This window comes from Gambusia affinis, linkage group LG09 (assembly GCF_019740435.1).
Source record: "Gambusia affinis linkage group LG09, SWU_Gaff_1.0, whole genome shotgun sequence".
Lineage (NCBI taxonomy): Eukaryota > Metazoa > Chordata > Actinopteri > Cyprinodontiformes > Poeciliidae > Gambusia > Gambusia affinis.
Genome location: NC_057876.1, coordinates 27,595,732 through 27,618,877, shown reverse-complemented (window position 1 = coordinate 27,618,877; position 23,146 = coordinate 27,595,732). Strand labels below are relative to the sequence as shown.

Below are 23,146 nucleotides of genomic sequence, written 5' to 3'. Positions count from 1 at the left end.
TTTTTACTGTAATGGGAGGACAGGCGGTTTACACCTAACTACAACATAAATACACAGTGAGAACAAACTGTCCTCCCTCCCTCTCTCTCATGCGTTGTGACTGTAGCAGGAAGTGAGTCGTACGCTGGAATGCTGTCTGTCGTCTACTCTAAACATTACGCTGGGAGAGAGGAAGGGCAGATGAGAAAGGGGGCAGAGCTTTTAGACAGGAGCTGATCCACACACACACATTCAGAGCCACGCACACCCATTTCACAAAACGCAGATCTCAGACAGCAGCAGCGGGTGTGTGCAGGACGATATGCTGCAGTCACACATTAGTCCCGGAGCTTGGGACGGATTTTTGGGACTCTTTCCGGACTATCAGGCGGAGATATTTTAAGGTAGGATCCTGTTGTCTTCCCAGGTGGCCGTGTCACTCTGCGAGCACTTTTAGAGTGACAGGGTGAGTGCTCACACTTCGGCTGCAGCTGCCGCTTCTTCAGTCTGATTCAACCTAAAGACATGATTATAGCTCTCACTACATCTTCTGTCGGCTCTCTGGAGTTCAGGGTTGTGAGCTTAAAGTGGGGCTTGTCTCCACGCCGGGAGCTGTTAGCTGTAAAGCAGTCACGTCTGGAATGTGAAGCATGCCTTTGAAGTTATTTGTGATATGTCAGCCAGGAACGGGTGTGTATTTCTCAGGTTTGTAGGGTGGCATGCGACTTTTGGCAACTTTATAACCAAAACAAGACATAATGCTCATGCTGCAGGGGTAAATATGTTGAATATGTTCCAAATGAATTGTTCTTTTAGTTGTTCTAAACCCACTTCTTCCCTTTCTTGTGAGTATAAGTAAACTTGTATTTTGGGAAGTTAAAGTCACGAGTCATTTGGACATTCTTGGCCTCAGCGATGACTTCTATTTTGGGTCTGACAGGGTAAAGGTTTACCGTAGGCTGTGTGTGATCCGGCCATGATGATCCTCCAAAGCATTCTGTTCATCTTTGCTAGATGGGCGAGCGGTCAGCTGCAGTTGATACAGATGCTCCAGAGCACTTCAAACACGAATATGGTTTTCATCAAATTATGAATCAGGACTAGTCAGTCCTCTCCTCCAGTCTCTTCTCTATACTCTTCAAAAGTGTTGTAAAACCACTTTTGATCTAAAGTTTATTCAGCTTAAAGTGTTGTAGTGTTAAAATCCAGCATTTCCCTTTTAGTGAGTTTAATTACCTAAGCAAAGTGAAGAGATCTGATCCAGCCAGATCAGATCCAGGATCCAGGCTTCAGGGTTAGTGATCCCTGTGGAATGACATTTCAGATGCGCAGGTTGGTTGGAATGCTAAAGGGCCACCAAGGCAGAGGAGATGTCTGTCAGAGATGACTGAACAGTAGCAGCTGATCGTTTTCCATGCTTTAGTCATTTTACTCTTGATAATAAAGGTAAACTGGCTTGTCTATAGAATTACAACTTTAACCTTTGGAATAAAACACCTCACACTTTATTTGATATAAAAGCTGGAGGTGAAATGATGATGATGACATTTTTAGATTCTGATTTTGTAGAATTGCAGTTTACCTATATGCTTCACTACTTCTGATGATGCCCAATTTCCTAGTTTTGATGCATTCATTAACAAATTAGCATGCAACTAAACGAGACAGGGATCTGACACTAGGGCTCCAACGAGTGATTATTTTATTCAAATAATCATTTATCGGATATCTTTATTGGATGAGAATATACGATAAAGATAAGATAAAGATTAAGGTATAATGCATAGAAAATTGAAACAAATAATTCAGCTCATTTAAAAAAAAAGAAAATACACATTTTCTTGTCTAGAATACCATAACAGTATTTCCTCAGTGCTTTCTTAATTATTTGAAGCAAAGGATGCATCTGCAGCTGAAAAATACTTCTGATATCAATATATGAAATTTCAGACCTTTCTGATTGACTCGTCAATACAGTGTAAAGCTGATTGTTTAATTTTTGGATTAACCAGTTAGTAGGATAGCAAAACATGTTTACTTTTAGATGTTTTTATTTTTATTATTTTCTTTACAATTTTTTTCATCTTAAATACAAAGTGTGTATATTTCGTACAGTTTTTTCTCGATTACTGTTCTGAATATGATGTTTTCAGCAATCTGCCTTTTTTAGTCTGTATGATCCAAAAAATGATTTATTAGTTACTTCATCAGCTGACTATTGTTTCAATAGCCAGTTTATTACGATTAATCTGATAAATTGTTTCAGCCCTATCTGTAACAACAATCTGTAATTAAAGATAATATATGCTATTTATTGCACCATTTTATTTTTCTAATTCATCAATGTGAAGACTCTTAGCAGTTTTGCATTGTACATGGAGAGTGTGTCCTAGTCCAAGCAAGTGAAGGACTAAATGAATAGCAGTGGGTTCAGTAGGCTTCTCATCGTTGGTTTAAACAATAGTAAAGGAAAAAAACAATCTGTGTTGCAGCATTGCTGTGTTAAAAATATGAGTGTAATGATTCATTCTGACATATTTCTTTGGTTGTGAAATTTGTCTTTCTGGTTTTGGAAGTGTCCCATCCTATGCGGTTCTCAGGAAAGCTGAAGCAGGGCTCACTTCAGCCTAAATTCCTCATTGCTTGGTAATTTGTTGGAACTGCTCGGTGCACTTCAGCACCATCAGTTCTGCTGATAAAAATCAAGTATTTGCATTCATTTTAGAGGTGCCACCATCCCAGTCTATTCTTCACATAATTTCTGCTCTTGCAAGATTTTTATTTTTCCTTTACATTCACTGCTAGTCCTGGAGCACTACAAGGTTTAATCTCCAAACAAGATAGTTTTGTGTTCCTCCCCCACGCTGCACTTCCATAATCCCTGCTTTAATATCTCACATTGCCAGCGGTGCGTTTATTTTTTATGTAAAATTGAGCACTGGATTACTGATGTCAGGAATGGAGGAGCATGATTAAACATGTCACTCTGCTGTCTGCACAGGGCAGCCTGATGCATTTGTGATATGTATATGGGTGGAAACACAGCTCAGAGCTGCTGGTAGCATCAGAAGCAGACCTTGCTTCCTGTAAAGCCACTGCCTCCCCGACAAATCAGCAGTGCTGGAAACCAGTTGCAAAAGAATTACAGCATTTGTCTTCTTGTCGAGAACTGCAATAAAAATACTGAGTAAGCTCTTCGCGTCGGTGTGTTTTGTCCCGTGGTGGGATTCAGGCTTGTGTTTGTCAGGGAATACAAGCAGAGTTACAACGGCGTTAGACTGAAGCTCAGGCAAAGCAAACAGCAACAATCAGCATTAACTCACTCGGTGCCATTGCCCTCAAGCTGCTGCTCATGTTTTTCTTTGATTCAACACAAGCTTCTCGGCTTAACGTTTTTTTCTTTTTAAATTGTTGAGTTATCAAAGGGAACTTGGAAAAGTGCATTTTGTCACCAAACAACAGACAGGCTGACAAGAGTAGATAAAGTTTCTAAGAGTTTTCTACTAGAACAAGAAAAGAAAATCCAGCGAGATCTGCTTGGAGAAATGAATATGTCTGCTCTGTGCCATTGCAGCCAGCTGGTAATTATTTCCCAGCGTGAACAAACCCCAGCTATAACATGTAGCCACAAGCCCAAAGTGTTTATGTCCTGCTGGGCCTGAGGTCTGCTCTCATTGGCCACTCACTTAGTCTCTGGGCGATCTATCTACCTGAGATACCAAAGTTTGCCAATGAATTTTAAGCATCCTTATAGCTTAGTTGAAGACATTCGACAACAAAAATAAGGTAAAAAAAAAAAAAGAAAAAGAAAAGCTGATTTGAAGAACTTATACTTGAGTATTTAAAATATTGAAGTGCTTTTAATGTGAAAGGTCTGGCATCCTGCATGGCTTAATGCACCTGGATCCAATGATGGCTTGTTAGAAGGCCTAAGAAGAACATTGACATGCTGAAAAGGTTGTTGCTACCACCAGGGAGAGAACTGAAACATTCAGGATGCCGGCCCTCGAGGACCGACTTTGGGCATTGCTTGGTAATTTGTAGGAACTGCAAATTCCTGATCTACATGATCACTCAACAAGCCAATCAGCACCAAGGAAAATTAATGACATTCCTGGATTGGCTGCTTTGCAAAAGAAATAGCATGCCAAGTAGCTTTACAGCTATTTTAGCCTCCAAAGCTGAATTTTCTTTCAAATATTTTTGATATTCACTTTGGGAAAATCCTTGAATAGGCAGATTTTATGCACATAATTTTAATTTAGTTCCACAGAAAAATATTTAAATATTGAACAAGCTGTGGTCCACTGTAGTTGTAATCCATCATATATAAATGGATAATTAACATAGGGCTTTTTTCTCTTGGACCTTAGTTTCCTAAAAGCTTCTACTACACCCTGGTTGCCAGTTGTGTGGGTTTCCACTGTGGAGGCCAAATCTGGGTTGTTTATGTAAATAATGTCTACTGATGCTGAAACACCTTCCTCTCCAAGGAAGAGTCCAGGGTGGGATCAAATACCCTGAAATCAGACCAATACAGCATCTATCCTACAGTATTTCAATGTTATTATGGTTTAAAAGCCAAGTAAAGTCACTCCAGACAGTGTGGTAACACGTAACTATTAATGGACATTAAATGAACTGTGTTGATCCCAAATCAAGAGTCTGTGTGGGAGAGGTCAGTGGTTCCAGTTAGGAAAATAAAAATCTGTCCCAGTGACCACACTTGCTAACTTTAGTAGAGTCGCTCCAGACCTTATTTAAAAGTACACAGTGCAGGTTTAGCAAACTTTAATTTAATCACAGACATCATTGTTTGGTTGTTGTTAACTTTGGAGTTGGAGGAAAACTCTCACCAACGCTGCAAAAACACAAAGTCATACCAAGTATGTTTGTCTAGTTTCTAGTGCAAAGACTTTAGCAAAACTAAGTCGTAAATTTTCAGCACAATAAAGGAGGTTGTTTTAAGTAAATAATTTGAGTAACTTCCCATAAGTAACAATGTAGCAGTAGAAGCAGTACCTTTTCATTAATATTAAGGAATTATTCAATTAAAACAAGTATGGTATCAAGTATGGTATCTTTCAAACGAAAAAACTGTTAATGATCAACATTACTTGAGTGTGACAAAATGTTAGTACTTTTAAAACAAAATAGATGCTTTTGATTAAGAGGACTATATTTTAATTTGTATCTCAGTGATGCAAACAGAGACGGTTTGTTACACTAACTCCAGTGAATCTCAGGAGTTTATCTAACCAAACAATGAGCAAACAATCGAGATTTGGGTCACATTCTGAAGCAAAAGATGTTTAAAATGACAAACAAGGACGCTCTTGTTTGTCTAGATGGGAATCCTGTTCTGGACAAAGGCAACATTCATCCCAACACCCACAATTAGGATCTGCACATGCTTAAAATTTCCATGGCTGAGAATCTTTATTTTTATTTTTTTCATTTTGGATCTTTGCTGCTTTTAATATTTCTCTGGTCATTAGGAGGAGGGCTCGCTGTACAAACTGACGTCATGAGAGTGGAGTTTTCCAGAGCCGGGTGTTTCCCTCCTGAATCTGAAAGGAGGTGGTGTACAGTGAAAGCTTTTCGCTGTGTTTGCGTAGAAATATGAAAACATTTATGGGATTCTCCACTGATCCTGGCTGTCGAATATTAACAGAGAAGCATGTTCATATGTGAATATAGTGCAAGTCAAACCAGACTCTGTTTCTTTAAGGTGCATTATTGACGTTTTTTTTTTTTTTTCTTTCTTGTAATCTTTTTGTTTAGTTTTGGGAAGCGATCAGCAGGCAGCCTGCGGCGTGGATGTGAATGCATCGTCCTTGAACCCTCAGAAATGATTGTGGTGAGTTCATTTCTCTGCTTTTTAAACTCCTGCTCAGAGCAGACTTCCTTTGTTGCTATTAAAAGTGTAAAATCTGATTTATTTTCTAAGATAAATAAGCATGGAAAAAGAAAATGTTGCAGATGTCTATTTTTTTCTCACTTTATTCCCATTGTCATTCCTTTCTTGTCATTATGTCCACTTTCCTTCCATGTACCCTTCCTACTTTCCTTCTTTCTTGCTTCCTTCTTTCTTTCCTTATTTCCCTGCCTACTTACTTCTTTCCCTTTCTCTTTCCTTCCATATACTCTTTCTTCATTCCTTCTTCCTTCTATTTCTGCTTTTTTCCCCTTGCTTTCTTCCTTCCTTGTGTTCTTCCTTCTTTCCTCACTTGTGTCCCTTTTTTGTCCTCCCATCATTTCTGTTTCCTTCCTCATTCTAATTAACTTCATTCCTTGATTACTTCCTTTCAGTTTCATTCTTCTTTCCTTTCACTTTTATGTTCTACTACTCTTTTGTCCTCCATTTATTCCTTCCATATGCCCTTCATTCTTTCTTTTTTCTTTATTTGCTTTAGTCCTTCCTTCTTTTATAACTTCCTTTATTAATTTCATCCTACCTTTTACCTTTTTGTGTTCTACTTCCGTCTTTCTGCCTTTGCCTCATTTTTCCTTCTGTCCTTCCTTCTGCTCTTCCTATCCCTTACCTTTCCTTTTCTTTCTACTGTTCACTGTAGAAGTATCTTCCATAAATATGAAGCCACTTTTAGTTTATGTTTTAAAATGAAAATAAGTGCTGGGAGCTCAGTATGAAAGGCTTTCTCTGTGTAAATCCACTGAAACTTCAGAAAACAGCCATTAACGTGGACATGAGTCCACTCGCATGTTGCAGCATGTCTTAATGGATTATTGTTAAACCCACAGTTATCCACTTACCACCTGCAATGTGGAAGTTGCATCATCCTGTTTGGCCTACTATATAAACTATATAAAGTTTTAACACAAACCGGGCTTTACATTGGAGATTCATTCAGCATGTATATGCTTTTGATATATTATTAAAGATAAAGACCTTTGTGTTCATTAAATTTAGATTTTTCTTTCTTAATGCAGCTTTGCTAAAATTAAGTGGCTGAGAATGAAATTTCCCTCAGAGCGAAGCGCAGCGGCCAAGTTGGCAGCAGGAAACAGTCATCTGCTGAACAGAAGCTAACTGGGGCCTGAAGTCACCCCATAGACTGCTGAGGATCCTGCCAAGACACATTCAGACAGCTGCAACTTCAAGTCTGTTAATAACCAATGCAATACATCAGATCTGTTGACCTTTCAACTTGCAGCCTTGAACGCATCACAGTTTAAAACTTGAAGACGTGAAGAAAACCCAACTGGAAGTTTATTTTAAGATGAATCTGCCACCTTTTCACATATGAACCCATCCTCAGAGTGAGGTTTTATTCTTGGAGGCTTCATAAATAACACAGAAAGTAAAAGTCCTAATATTAATTGTTCAGTTTCGTGCTACATCAGGTCTGAGAAGATTTAGATTATTGTTGCATGAGGCACCAAAAAGCTGCAGATATGACATCATTAGTAAAATATCACTGCAACATTTCTTATCAATATCCTCATTCCTAAACCCGGAGCATTACTTTGTAACTACATCACTCCACTTTGGACAAGGTTTGTGTCGATAAGATGGCTTTTTATGGTCTGTGGCTTTATGAAAGATAAATGTGCTCATCTTTACGATCAGTCCATAAAGAAGAAATAAAAGCCACTAAATCAAATCTTATGGCTCAAATAAAAAACAAATCTTGGTACAAATATGCTGATTTTATTGACGGGTTCAGCATTAAGCTAAGTGCTCAATACTGATCTTGTGCAAAAAGCTGTCTTTGTTTTCTAGCTTCATCCAGCCACACTGTACAAACAGATGAAAGCAGCTTTCTAACAGATACATATTTCACACATTAAAACTACAAACTTCAGTGTATTTTATGTCAAGTTTATCTCATATTATAAGTAGAAGGACATTTATTTTTATTAATAAAACACCTTGAAATTGTAGTGATTCTGCCACCACCATGTCTCATCATGTGAATGTACAGCTGCATAAAATCCATTTTATTTTCAAAGTTCTTTTTTATTTTTTCCCCCCCAAGTAACAATTTTTCCATTTTTATTTCTGCATCTTCCAGTTTATCTCTGTGTATTAACTCAATAACAACAATTTAACAAATCAACACTTCCATATTTCTTCTTGTTCAAGTTTCATAGTGATGTGGTTCAGCAGAACATTGAATGATTTTGCAAAGTGTTTAAAAGTATATAAAAAAAATTCCAAAACTTAAACATTATGGGAAAAACTTTGAAATTCATCCATCCATTTTCTGAACACCCTTCGTCCCTAATGGGGTCGGGAGGGTTGCTGGTTCCTCTCCAGCTGCGTCTCGGGCGAGAGGCGGGGTTCACCCTGGACAGGTCGCCAGTCTGTCGCAGGGCAACACAGAGACAAACAAGACAAACAGCCATTCACACACACACACACACACACACACCTAGGGAGAATTTAGAGAAATCAATTAATCTAACAGTCATGTTTTTGGACTGTGGGAGGAAGCCGGAGAACCCGGAGAGAACCCACCATGCACAGGGAGAACATGCAAACTCCATGCAGAAAGACCCCGGGCCGGGAATCGAACCCAGGACCTTCTTGCTGCAAGGCAACAGCTCTACCAACTGCACCACTGTGCAGCCACTTAGAAATTCATGTTTTTCACATTTTAAAAAAGTATGACCCTCCTTTTGAAATGCATTTCAGTTGTCATCACCAAAATGTCAGATATAGAAACCTACAAACAGTAAATGGTTCACAAATATTTTTTATTCTAAAAGAATATAGTTTTTGACACAGAGCAGCAAAACAAACTTTCGCCTCACTTTTTTTCTGATTTTTGGTCTTCAGTGGGGCATTATTTTGTTGGGATGCATATTACATTGGCATCCCAACATTGGCATTAACATCGGTATCGGCCTTTTCATTTTTTTAACATTATTGTCAGATATTGATATTGACAAAATTTCCATTTTGTTGCACCCTATTAATTTGTTGTGGAATCTTGTGAAATTTGCGGTCATAATCTGACAGGAAGTGATGAAACGGTTTTTTATTTTATGGTTTTTTTTTGTTTTTTTTTCCACATAATAAAAATCTGAACAAGCACTACAGTCTTTCAAGGAAGTGCAAGCATGTCCTACTTTCATCTTCCTTCCAAGAAAAGCAGCAGAGGTAACCTGCATGCTGTCAGTGTGCAGGAATGACAACGGGCTTCCACCGCTGCAATAACAGCACGTCTTCATTTCACATAATTGCCGTCTCCATGAGTGCAGATGGGACAACAACTCCAGCAGATCCTCCGCCTCCTATTAGCACCACCACCCTGGTCTGCTAGCTGTTGCTTTTGCTATCCCAGAAGCCAAGCCATTTCATAATTACAGAGCAGGATGGATCAGAGGTTCCCCTGCTGCAAAGTTTCCACTCGGCTCCATGAAGCTGCAGTGAAATGAGCACATTCATCCGCTGCCGAGGTGCCTGTACTGTACACACACACACACAGCTCAGAGAGAGCAATTAGACACACAAACACTCTTTTATGCCCTCGCTAGCACACAACTCTGCTGCCGTTGTCATGGCAGCCGGTGGTAAGGCGGAGTGAGGTTTTTCAGCAGCGTAATCCCAAAGGTTGAGCTGCAAGAAATGTGAAAAATAGCGAGAGCTGAAAAGGATTGGGCCCCGAATATGAAGATAGAAAAACTATTTTAAGATTCCCTGGTAGGATGAGAGCCATCCTGTTCCAGTTTTCCATGATTTTTCTCCCTCTCCTCATTCATTATGAATGGAAGCAGGGATTTAACCGGATTTTAACTTAAGGTAGCAAAGCGTCTTTTTCTGCACAGAACTTCATCTTTGTTTATGTCTGCCTGTCAGTCCGCCTCTCTCCCAGCTCACCACTCTCATACAAATTCCTCACCATCTCTTGTTTTGATGCGAGCATCCTCTGACGTCAGTGTTCGTCGCACAGCCCACACACACACACTTCTATTTTTACGCAACCAGAGAGGCAGGAGGCATGAGGGACATGGGGGAGTTTTGTTTTTATTATTTTGTTTTCTTTTGCTGATGGGAGGATGAAGAAGAGGAGAGGGGTGTGAATGAAGACGTAGACAGTCACTCCCCTTCTATCCGTGTTGCTTACAGGTGGACTATATGGATGAAAATGAGGAGTACTTTCAGCGACAAGCCTCGCACCGACAGTCCCGGCGGCGCTTTCGGAAGATCAACCAGAAAGGCGAGCGACAGACTATCATCGACACGGTGGACCCGTACCCCACTGGAAAGCCGCCCGTAGCCCGGGGTTACCACACGGTGAGTTTCAGCCAGTGTTTATCCTCGCTGTGCTCCAGAGCTGCTCCTCCACTGTAATCGCTGTTAGGATAACTTTGTGTTTTCTGCTTTTAGCTGATCTGGTTAGAGAAGGTTGTGCCGTGATGTCTGATCTTTTTGGGGGTGCTCGCTTCGCCCTGCCCTGTGCTCCTTCATGCTTTCTTCTGATCTTTGCTGATGTAAATCGTTTCCCTTCTTCTTGTTGGATTAGAGTTGCTCTACTTCTGTGTCTGTTTAGAGACTCTTGAGACCGTTCAGCTTTCTGTTTGTTGATCTGTCGTCTTTTTAATGAATGTTTCTTTAGTTTGTTCAGCGTGTCTAATTGGGTCTCTTCTGGAACCATGTTTGGTGTCAGAGTAGCTCTGTTTGTGATTCCTGTTGGGATGTTTGTGATCTTTGGCTAATTTACAAAAAAATATGTAATGGTGTGTTTTCTTCCAGCTGATAGGCAGTGCACATGTACTGGAGGTGGAAAAAGAAATGCTACAGCTGGAGAAAACTCCACTTTCTTTAAAATCTCATAAAAAGTAATTCAAACCGCACCAGTCATGCTTTTCCTGACTGAAACCGATTCATGCTTTTTTTCGAAGTCTGCTCTGCCAGTCCCAATATTTTTACTAAGGATTATAACATAAAAGACTTTGGCTCTTTGAACCTTCCACAATGACTCTTTATAACTTTGGTTTACAATTAAATAGATTCAGTTAATGTGTTTGAATATGGACACAACAACAAATGCAAGTTTTTATATATTTGCACTGAATTTCTACAAAGAATGACACTGTGAAAGTACCAGTATGAATTCTGATGCATTTAATAATAGAAAAGAAATTCCCAATATTTGAGCTGCAGATCAAAACTAAATAGTCATATTTTGATCTATTTTTTATCTTTGAAGAAAAATCTAGCTGGTTGCTGATTGTTGTTCCTCGACATAAACTCTTTGCACTCTAATTTATTTCCCTGGGAAAAGAAAGCTCAAAGAAATAAGTAAATAGCCATCATAAAGTTTCTGCACACAACTTCCTGTTCCAAAGCGTTTCACAGCATTCCTCTCGTTCCCAGCGTTCCCTCGGGTCCTCGTCAGGGTACTCGTCTGTTTTTGTCTACGACTTTGTGAATCTGTTCTTCTTAAAGAGGAGAAACATAATCTCCTTCCAGCTTTTATCACACCCCACTCTGATCTCCAAATACATGCTGGACGGTTCTGAACTTTCTCATGGCCTGACATCTCTGCACCGACTCTGAACTCTGTGCTCGGAACAAAGTCTGTGAGAAGGATGGAGTCTGCACCATGACAACCAGCATTACCAAATGAGAGCACACTTAGAAGTACAGTATGGAAAGCAGTGTATTTAACAATAACGCTGTTGCTGAAGGAGAAGGTTAGCATAGCAAAGATGCTGAACATTGGCGGTTGCTAAGCTGGCATAGCATGCTAATCTGTAGCATTTAGAATGCCAGGCACAAACCAAATGTTCCAGGCTTGTTGAGGAGGAGAGAAACACAACAAAGAGATTCTTTGAAGTGAAAGAAGAAAAGGGCTTATCTCAGTCATGGTCTTTAAGGTAGACGTGAGGACAGGTGTGGAACCATGGAGAGGAAATCAATCCATAACCTCAACTTCTCCGTGCCGATAGATGCCAGTAGAACATTTAACCAATCCAAACAAACATCAATGCAAAGCAAAAACGTCACCATTTTTAAGATGATGCAGGATGATTAAACAGCATTTTGCCCTTTGAAAAACTAATAAAGTGGTTAAATTCTGTTAAAATGTTTGAGACACAAAAAATGTCCAAGATTTAAATGCTGTTTTGATGTATATTAGAAGGGACTTAAAAGTTTGCTGATTTTTTTTAATGAAAAGTTATTGAAGCTCAAAATTTATTATGTTTGTTTCTTTATGACTGAGATGTCATCAAAGGCACTTTTTAAGGGATGTTTATATGCACAGACTCATCTTGTCATCAGATCAAGGTCTGTAGCAGGGTTTAAAGTTTCCCTTCTGTTTTCACATTTGTACATAGAAATTAGGGATAAATCAGCCCCATTTTCTTAATTTTGGGAGATAGGCAGGTGAGACTTTTTATAGATTGACAGTGAGTTAGGGCAATTTAATAAGTATTATAATTAATTATTTAGCTGCTTGTTCTATATTAATCATAAAGTTGAAAACATGATCAGAGCCATGAAAAGAAGGTGAAAGATGTCTAAATTTAAAAGCAAAAAATAGTTTTTGTTTAAATGCAATCCTGTTGGTAGAGAAAAACACATGAGGTATTTTAATATCTTCATCTCTAATTTGGTGCTTAGCTAAGCATGTTTAAATGTCAGTCATAATACTTGGTGAATCCTGGAATAACCGATTTCTTTGCTAGAAGAAACAATGGACTTTCTGATTAAAGAGACATTATTGTATAACTCTCAGATCCCAAATTCTTTGCAGGCAGCTGTGCGAACTCCTCCTGTCCCTGAGCAACACTGGGTCCAGGTAGTCAGCTGCTGCAGAGGGTGACATGGGTGAAAAATCAAAGTCAGACTCACCTCAGATTGAAGCTCCCAGTGGGAGGGCTCACAAAGACAAACAATCTGAAGTTTAGCTGTTGTTAAGGGAACTGTATTAGGCCCTTAACTTTTACACATAATGGAGAATAATTCCTTAAACACAAACAGAGTCTGCTCTCATGACTATAAGCATGTTTATTTTCTGATTTGAATGAATTCTGTTACACAGAGGACTGAACTAGGATTAATATCAACATCCATTAGCTGATGAACATCACTAGAGTTCAATACCTCACCCGTTACTCTGTATTAATCAATTCAGGAGTGATTTATTACATTTATTTCCAAAGTGCAGGAAAGTCGTAGTGGTTTGTCATGTTGATCAAAGAAATAAGCATCTATAAGATTAATCTTACTGCCTGTTTAAGGGTTGCAATGCAAACATCACATTAGGTTGCATGATCATTCAGACCACATCATCTCTTTTGAGTGTTCATCCTGGAGAAAGTTGTGCAGCAAAGGGATTCAGGTGACCTGATTGTAGATTTTACTGTTTTTATAGAACTGCATAGATTCCTGCTTTTAATATCAGATCTCAATTTCACCCCAAACAAACAAATTCAGGAAAACGTTTGTAGTTTGATATTTAAATGTCACATGGATGCACTGGAGAAATGTTCTGCAGATTTCTAATAGTTTTATTACACAAATAATTCTCATTTGTGCATTAAGCTGTATTGACATTGGTATGCTGGTCTGGATTGTTGGTTGTTTAGCCTAATTCTTACTCAAATTAAAGTTATTCAAGTGATTTTTGTCCTTTAGTGTATCATAAATTAATCCAAACAATCATTTTTTTACCGTCACTGAAAACAAAGAAAACAAATGTTGGATTCATAAGGATTAAGATAAATATTTCATATATTTTACTTTCCATGGATAAATCAGGGCATGGAAAAGGACAGTGTTTAGGATTCAACACATTCCTCCTGTGTACTCAACACTGTCAGTTGACACTTGTGTGCCTTGTTCAAAATGGACACACATCTGCACACACACACATCTGCACACACACTTGATCTTTTTATATTTCCCTTCCAAATGGCTGATAATCTCAATTTCTCAGTCACTCTCCATTTTGCACCTTATCTCAGATGTGCTATCTCTTCCTCTAAAATTATCAGCCATTTGAGCCGTCAACCCAACATACACACAAACACACACAGGTTTTCTCTCAGATCTCTTTCTCAGTCACTCTCTTAAGGTCTTTGTGGGGATTCTCTGTCACTCAGACTAGAAGGAAATGTCAACATGGCTGCTGTTGATGGATCTTCTTTACTGAATGCTGCACAGCAGATTGGATCCGTAGCTCTTTTTAAGTTCTTGATTTGGATTTATCCCGTTTGTCTTTATTTAAACTCATCTTAAATTTCAGGAAGACATTCCTAAACCTGGAAGGACTGGTGTATCATTTATTTTTAACATGTCGGCGAGGTTTGCACCTTCCAGCTAGATGTCAGATTGTTGATTTTCCTTCAGCTTGAATGTTTAAAATGTAACTCCAACCTCAAAAGCTGAAACTATAACAGAGTCACCACAGAGGTAAAACAAGAGCTCCAACTCCACTATTTTCTAAAATACCATTAAGAAGTTTTTTGTTTTTTTTTTCTCTTTCTGTGCTTATAATCATGTAGCTTCAGGAACCGTCAAATTCAATACTAATTTGACTTAAACATAAAGAGTAAAGCTTTATCCTGTTAGCTGCCCAGAACCGTCCCAAAAATCGAGGCTTATCTGCAGCAAAAACCTTCTCATCACTGTAGAAGTTAACATCTACAGTGTTCCTCATCCCTACTCTTTGGGGTTCAGCCAATCAGCATCCAGCATTGTATTTGAGCTTCCCATGCTGAATTTTCTTTCAAATATTTTATTCATGTTGTATAAAAAGTCCTGAGATAGACAGGGGTCGACTACACAGCTTTTGTTCTTTTATTTAATGACAACACTGATCACATGTGCTGCAGTGATCATTAAAATTGTTGCTAAAAAGTGCATTCTGTGATGTATTTAATTGAAACTTGGCTTTCACAACTTTTTTCTGCTGTTTTGTTCATAACTTAGATGTTCTCATTGAAAAGGTTTCACAGTTTATATGCTAATCTAGAGATAGAAAAAGATAAAACCAGGTGTATGATTTATTTTTAACATGTCAGCATGGTTTGCACCTCCAGTTTCTCACACCCTCAGCTGAAAAGTGGTGAATTTGATAACTCTCCTCTCTTCTGCTTCCTTTCACGGCTCGCCCCCTAACTCGGCTTCCAGGAATGCAATAAACCAAAGGTATCGTATCCATTAGCAGTGTTTGTCTGTTGTTTTCATTGTGCGTTTTTTGTTTTCTAGCTGCATGTGTTCGGTAGGCTTATCTGCGTCTGATTCCCCATTCGTCCTATCTGTAGCTGCTAGCAGACTTCCTCAATAAACACCTTCCATTTGCCGGCGCGGGCGCTGATAATGATGGAAAAGGAAGCTATGCTCAGCTCTCCAATTCTATTACCATCACGTCAACAACAATATGAACTGAATTGTTAATAAGGACTGATAAAAGACACTCATTCTGCTGCTGCCATCCATTTTATCTTGATTTTACTTTAAAAAAAACAAACTACCACAAGTAATGACAGAGGGTGATAACTATCACTCTTATACAACTTATAGGGCTATAAAGTGTGATAATGTTAACAACTGAGATGAGTGAGGGGCATGTTTTTTCTCTGAAGATTATCTTTGGGCTCTTTGGATTATTATCTCTGTTCTGGTTGTCGTGGCAGATGGAAGATTTCAGTTTTAATAATTCTTCTACATATAGAATGCTGTTACACCAATAGATTTGCAGCTTTTTCAGTCTTTCATTAGGGTGCTGCAGTAACCGGGCGGAAAAGGATTAAGAGGGAGAGGTGGAAGAGATCAGAGCTCAAAGCGCTGATCGCTCGTACCTGCTGGTAAATGCGGAGAGAACAAACCTGCCACTCTCGGCTGCAGAAAAGCCATGCTCCTATTTTTAGAGCTGTCCTTTGTGACTACCTGCTCTGCCTCAGCTGCACAGAGTTACAGAAGCCTCACTCTCGCATGGAAATTGTGTACGAAAGGCAGTGATCAAGCAGAACGGGTTTATTGTACATTTATTCCCAATCCTGCATCTGTTTCTCAATGATCCAGTGGAACTTTCAGTGTTTCTTTTATGAAACATGATTGTTTAAATTCAGTGCTATTGCAGTGGATAATTCATTCTCTTTTACATGTTTCAGTTTTAATTTTGAAATAAATAGAAGTGGCAACAATGAATGGAGTTCTTCATGCTTTTATTGTCAGCAGGGTGTGGGTAGACTATGCAGTTTTTATTTGAAGTATCCTTTGTTTCCATGATTTAAACACCCACACCTCTTTTCCCCAGCATACACCACAAAGGCAACAGCCCTGTTTGTTGTTATTAATAGTCTAATATCAAACATTAAGCGTTGAAGTAAAGTGGAGCAGATATTTTTGGCTCAATAGTTCAGCTGAAATAGAGGCTTTTGTAGGTGAAGGAGAAGAACTGCTAATTTATTGGCTGGGCTCCAGTTTTTAACCTGTGGTATAGAGAAAGCTTAAGTTGCCAGGTCCTTTTAGGGACTGAGTGTTTGGAGCATGATAGATGGAGAACATCTATTTGAATGGTAGCCTGCATGGCAACAATCCCACAGTGTCCCTCATTTGTGTCTTTGAAACATGATGAAAATCGGTGCTTTAAGCTCATAATAGGATTGTTTGATCAGGTTACGGTTGAGCTAATTTGCTTGATCAGACACTGTAGACTAATATGGCAGTCTGGCCTACACCTTTGAGTAGATATCTTAAAATATGTTTAATAAAATAAAAATTGGAAAACATTCACATGTGTAAACCTGTGAAACTAAAGAGATGTTTCTATTATTTTTTAGATATATTGAGATTCTTTCGACTGCTGCCTGAGCAGACAGCTCAGCTGATGAACCTGCTAATATCAGCTTGTCGTAATCATGTTACTCCATAAAGAACCAAACGGCAAATATAAGTTGTTGAAAACCATTGCTAAATTTAGCAGGTGTTTTATTCTATACTTGTGTCGATTATCAGTCCAAATAGCTGCTAATATTCATACAGTTACATAAAAAACATAATTTTGGACCATATTGATCAGTTGGTTAAGTTATTTTTATAACCACTGCATTGATATACTTTTTGAATTTGAGAATCTCTTCCCTTTCTTGATGCATTTAGAGATTGAAGTTGAACGTTGTGTTCATCACAAGCATGAAATATCTCCTGCTGTAACTGACTGTTGAACCTGAAGAAGTAAAGACTTACAGGTCGTAACCTTTCAGTTACTATCTGACTTGACCCGGAAACCACAGGTTACTGATGAACTTCTTCTGCTCTCCATGTGCTGCTCTTTCTCTTGAAAGCATTGTAGTTCATGTTCCTCCCAGATTTATGCTGCTTCCAGGAGGCGCTCCATTACGACAGATGTTTTGCCCCGATGAACCTACAAGTGTAATCTTTTAGCCGTGTCTGGCAGCCTGCGTCTCTATCAAATTATTTCCAGAGCACCGTGCAGGTGACAACAGCTTGAAAAATGAAGTAATCCCATGAGCTGCAGCAGCTATGAAAATGGAGTCTCTTTATTAGATCATTGTTCCCGCTCTCACAACGCCACTTAGAGCCGTCGTAATGGGACACATGTCACTGATTAATGTCCTTGCTGCACGTGGCTTTCTGTTGACTTTCAAACAAATTCACTGAATACGTTTAGGAATGGATCAATAAATCAAAACCTGAGACTCTGATCTTCTAATGGATGCTGCAGGTCTTTCAGAGGATCAGAGGAGCAAAACGTTCATGTTTGATCAAAGAACTTTTAACCGGCTGTTTATTGATGTGTGGTTGGATTTTCTGACTTCTTACAGCTTCTTATAGACATTGCCTTGCAGAAAGATTCAAACCTCACAACCCGTTAACGTTTTGCATACTTACGTCGCAGGAGGAAAATGATACAATGTATTCAAATAAAAACCTGAAAATGGTGGTATGCAGATGTATTCATCCCCCTTTTAATCCAAAACCCCTAAATAATATCAAGTGCAACAAGTTTCAATAATGGGTCACGTAACTGTGTGATTTAATGCAGCCTTTCTATTTCATGAAGACCAAGGCCTAGTCAAAGTTCATATTTAAATCCAAATTAGAATCTGTGTCAAAAGTTAAAAATGTATTTTCTGTAAACAAAATGGACACACTTCAGGTGTTTATTTGTAAAAAATATTAAAAGTTTTCTTTTCCTAACATTTTGCAATTGTGCTCCACTTTTGTTGAAGTCTCTTTACCTCTAAATAAAAAGAGAAGGTTTTGGCTGTCATGTGACAAACCTGAAAAACATAAATGCTTTTTAAGTTTGTTTAGTTAAAAAAAACAAACATGTTTATTCTATTCTTAGATTCCTAGATGTCAATTTTGACCACAACCAAAAGGCAAATTCCCATTTTATTTGTTGTCCTTTATGGTTCTGTATAACAGTAATGCAATACAATGTTTCTTATGCCAGTTTACCATTTTGATGTCAGATGCTTTCTAACTCAGGATCTCTCTAGAACTAACATTTGGGCCCCTCGTGCTGTTTTGAATATCTGATTAAAAATCCACCCCTGTTCTTCATTTTTAAAGCTGGAATCTAATCGCTGTGAGTTCATGTGTTTATGTTTTTTGAGATGTAATGAGGTTTTTATGGCTCCAATGCTACGCATCAGCAAGTAAAGCACCATGCATGGCCTTGCTTATCACACCCACTTTGCAGTGTGTTTACAGTGACACATGAGGCCGCCCCCCACCTCCACCTCTTGCATTTAGCGCTCTCTGCATCTGAACATGAGAGCTTTAATGTTATTCTGAGGGGGTGTGTTTTTTAATGTGTCTTCCTTTCCTTTAAATTTTGTTTATTAGTCAGTGAAAGCCTGATTAATTTGTTTGTTGCTAGAAAGGTTCAGATGATGGGGGTTGGGCAGGAGTTTCTGATATTCCCAAGGCGCAGTCTGGTTGCTGCGGTGATGTAATGATGCCCTCTGTCCTCTTCACCCCCCAACCCCGGAGGTAATTGTTGGAGACATTAATGACTGAGCCGCTCTGCAAACCACCTGAGCTTTTTTTGTGCCTGTTTTGAAACATTACATCATGGCTGGGGCAGGAAAGGTGATGTCATCTCGGGTCTCCAGGCTTCTCTCACCCCACGCCGCCTCCCACTCGCCTCCCCCGTTGCTTTCACTGGAGTTGCTCCAAAACCAGCTAGTAGAACGCCACTTTCCAGGCACAGGCTGAGGACACCATCCGCAACAAATATGGGTCCGATGAAATATTGCTTATTAGATGTTTTGTGTTCTTGATTGTGTACTCATTATTTTTTGGAAGTCTTGCATTGGAGGTTTAATGCATATATGATTAAATACATTTTTTTTCTTGTATGAATGGAGCAGGGATGTGCAGCTGCCATTCAGGGTAATTGTTATTGATTTTTCTGTTTCCCAGTTAATAGTGTAACTTTGGAGACTGAACATTTCCCATGGCAGCGTCCTGTGCACTAATCCAGATTCTGATGGTAGATAATTTTTGTAAAACTCCCCCAACGATAGTTTGAAGCAATTTATGAGCTAAAACACCAAAAAGACAAAGAAGGGTGGAGCTGGAGTAAAAAGACCAGTTAATCACATCATAAATAACAAGTACATGTTACATGTACAGTTCATATGTTTCTTGTCTCTTCTGCTGCAGCCAGTCTCTCTGTTCTGACTGAATTTGATTTCTGCTTAACTTCTTTCACAATTTATTGTCATGATTGACACTTCCATCCATTATTTCTGTAAATCTACCTTCTTTTTCACATTTTTTAATAGTCATAATATTACCAGAACAATATTGTAATATTATAAGAATAAAGTAGTACATTTATGAGAACTCATACACTTAAAATAAGGAATATTCAGCATCTTGTGAAATTATGCTTTCATATAGATATTACTGAAAAAGTTAGTCTTTTTCAGGCCCATATCAAATTATTATTATTAGACTTTGAAACAATTATGTAAGTGACTTGAAGAAAGAACCACATGAACTAATTTGGTCACGCCATATCTTGATAACTGTAATTAGTTGCACTTAGTTCTTGTCAAATCAAAGGTTGGATTTTTTAAATTTCTCATGTAACTTGATGCATCTGAAGTACAAGTTGATTTTTTTTGGGGAAAAAAGATTTGTATGTATCTTGAGTGGCTTTGTGTATTTCCCAGTTTGTGCCACAGAGTGAATAGTTAACATCTCGGTTGATGAGTGATTGGAGCGTCTCCTGGTGACGCTGCGGCTCGTTGTGGTCCAACTGAATGGAGGTGAAGTGGCTCGCAATGCTGCCACTTTCACCGTCTCTTTTATGCTCTCTTCTCCCCTCCCTCCATTTCGGCATGTCTCGCTGCCTCCGTCGCCACAGCAACTAAAGGCCCTGGAGGGTGTGTGTGTGTTTGAAGTGTGTGTGTGTATGGGGGTGCTGGATGGTTGGCTCTGTGGGTGCGGGGGCTCGTAGTCGCCTGGTTGTCATGGCTATCTCCACTGAGTGGCAGCTACAACTGGACCTTCATCTCCTCTTCGCTGCTTCTCCTAGAAGGAAGTGCTACAACTTCCCCGCCCAGGAAATGGCTTTCCTGCAGTCCGTTGCTATGCCAACCGAATCCAGCTGCCGTCTTGTGCTAAAAAGAGTGCAATGATTGCATTGTTCAGCTACTGCCCCCCTTCAACACCCCATGCCTTCATACCTCCATCACTCATCAATCTGTCTATCTATCTTTTGATTTCTGCATCAGATTGGTCTTCATCTCTCCATCTCTCATCCTCCCTTCTTTTATTTCCGATTCTGAATTTGCCAGAAGAGCACTCCAGCAGCATCACTATCAGACTGGGAGGAGGTTCTTACACCCTTCTCCTCCTCCCCCTCCACCCCTGACACACATCCACACACGCCGCTCCAAACAAACCACTGTGTACCTCGCTGGAGGCTGCAGCCGTTTCAGGCTTGAAATAATCTAATGGTGCACAAAAGGCGTTTCTACGTGCGTGCGCGTCGCTTCACTTTCCGTACAAGGGAGAGGGAAGGAGAGCAAGAGAGAGAGGGAAGGCGGAGGGAGCAAACGTGAGTGAAAGTGTTGTCAGCCATTTTTGTCATCTTTTTTTTCTCGTTTTTTCTGCTTTCTTATCGGTGCACTGCTGCTCCCCAACTGGAGATGTGACAGTCAAAAAGAAGCAGGCTGTTAATCACTTGGATAAAAAAAAGGATCTTTTCTTTTATTCCTATCCATCTTCCTTTGGGTGGTTTTTATGATCCAGCTGGAATAAACGCAGGAGGTGTCGCTGCTTTGGAAAGCCAGATCAGGCCGAGAACAGCGGATACTCCCACAACTATCAAGCAGAGACGGTACAGCTGAGGGAGAAGGGGGGGTGGGTTGTTGAAGATGAGGGGAAATCAGGTCTGGGATGTTAGATGTTAGCCAAGTGAACATTTTTTCATTATGAAACCATTAGCAGCATCAGACAGCAATGGAGTCCCGAGCCAGCAAGATAAAACCCCGGTAAGTAGCCTATCGACGTGCATTCTCTTCTTTTTTTTATTTATTCTTTTTTCCTCTCCCCTCATCATTTATGACCCTGTAGATATGATTACCAGCCCTGTAATGGACGTGCATCGGATTTCTATTGAGTCTGTGCAGGATGAATGAAGGCAGGGCAGACCAAGGACGCGATCAGAGGCTGATCGTTGCCCCCGTTGAGCCTCAGATATGTGTCAGTGTGTTGTACTAGAAGCGGCCGCCATGTGCTCGCTGTCAATGACGCGTGCTAACACACTCACAGATGCTTAATAACACTAGCTGCACGCAATGATTTATATATTTATCTAAAACAAATAAATATACTTTGTTTTTATCAGCATCATCAGTGACATTAAGGTTGTGTTTTAGAGAATATCTGTGATTTAAATGCGGTTAGAGGAGAGCTCTGGGTGTTTAAAGAATGACGCCTCTGCCCTCTTTTTGCACGAAGGTGTCAGTAGTTGCATGTGTTCCTCTAGAAGTGGCCATGACATTAAACACTGTTATACACGGGAGGAAAATTACAGTGGGCGCTTACATTCTGGTTTCCATTTTAAAACACTGATAAGAAGGACCAGAAATCCATAAATAAATCCTTTTTTTTACTTTTTTACCTGCTGAAACCATTTTATCCACCGCTCTGATGCTGGTGGCGCTGTCCATGGTGCTGGAAGCAGCCTGCAGCTCCGGCAGACCCTCAGAACGGCCTGACACCATCTGCACTTGAACAGTAAACGGATTGATCGACTGTCAGCACTGCTGGCATCACTCACATGCCGCGACCACACGCAGACACACACTCAACCGCATGCAAACAGCAGGCTGTACATCTTTGTGATGGACAGTCCCTGGTTTGCAGAGCACATATGCTGTGGAGGGGAAAAAAATCACCTTAATATTCCTGTAATTGCCGTAAATGTGTCAACGCTGATGAGTTATCTCATCCGCTTTTCTCACAGTTTGAGCTGTTCCCCTCAGGGAGGCCTGCAGGATACCAAAGCCTCTGACATGCTTTGCATGATATAATGCTCAGTATGAATTTTTAAAACTGTTGTAGCCAATGTATAAAAACCTTTGTATAAGTAACTTTTTTGTCTGGTATGCTAAAATGTCTGTAATCATAGTGGTCTGTAAATGTGGAAACCTGCTTTCCATTAAATTTTGTAATTACAAATATGCCCTTTATATCTTATTTTAGTTTCAGATTAGACCAAAAAGTGAACAAAACTACCAACAAAAGATTCAAAAAACCTAAAACAGTCTTTTTTTTTTTTTCTGACTGTTTGTTTATATGGTATTTGCACACAAATGAGGGTTTTTGTAAACAACAATTTATCTCAGCAGGATGCCCCCCAACGGGCTAACAGATCCTATTACAGTAATGGCATCATAATGTTTTTCCCATCAGCATTTGCTGCCATGACAGTAATGCCATGGCTGCTTATCTTACCCATTAACACCTGTGATTTCCATTTCTAGTGTAGCTTTTACTGCAACAGTGGGAAAACCATTACAATTCAGTTATTGTTGATTTTCCAAATGCAATATATGAAAAAACCCAAATTTCTGCTAAAAGAGTTGACTCTGATCACCATGTTAATTTTGTCAGTATCAGCTTATTTATTCTAACTAAAATTATTTACATTATATATTATGTTTTACGCCAGTTACACAAAGCTTTTAA

General features: G+C 39.4%; 1 protein-coding gene across 13 annotated transcripts in view; it reads left to right on the top strand.

The window, feature by feature from the left end:
- The window catches only part of rapgef2b (Rap guanine nucleotide exchange factor 2b), a 100,209-nt gene that overhangs the window by 46,467 nt on the left and 30,596 nt on the right, over positions 1-23,146 (top strand). For 7 of the 13 annotated variants that reach the window (XM_044126698.1, XM_044126689.1, XM_044126693.1 and 4 more), the window contains exons 5-7: positions 5,764-5,839; positions 10,076-10,243; positions 15,092-15,109. In XM_044126698.1, coding sequence (XP_043982633.1) covers positions 5,764-5,839; positions 10,076-10,243; positions 15,092-15,109 — 262 coding nt within the window. Of the gene's footprint in view, positions 1-228; positions 384-5,763; positions 5,840-10,075; positions 10,244-15,091; positions 15,110-21,047; positions 21,445-23,146 lie in introns of those variants that run through there. The other 6 variants (XM_044126699.1, XM_044126694.1, XM_044126692.1 and 3 more) reach the window with 3 other exon arrangements.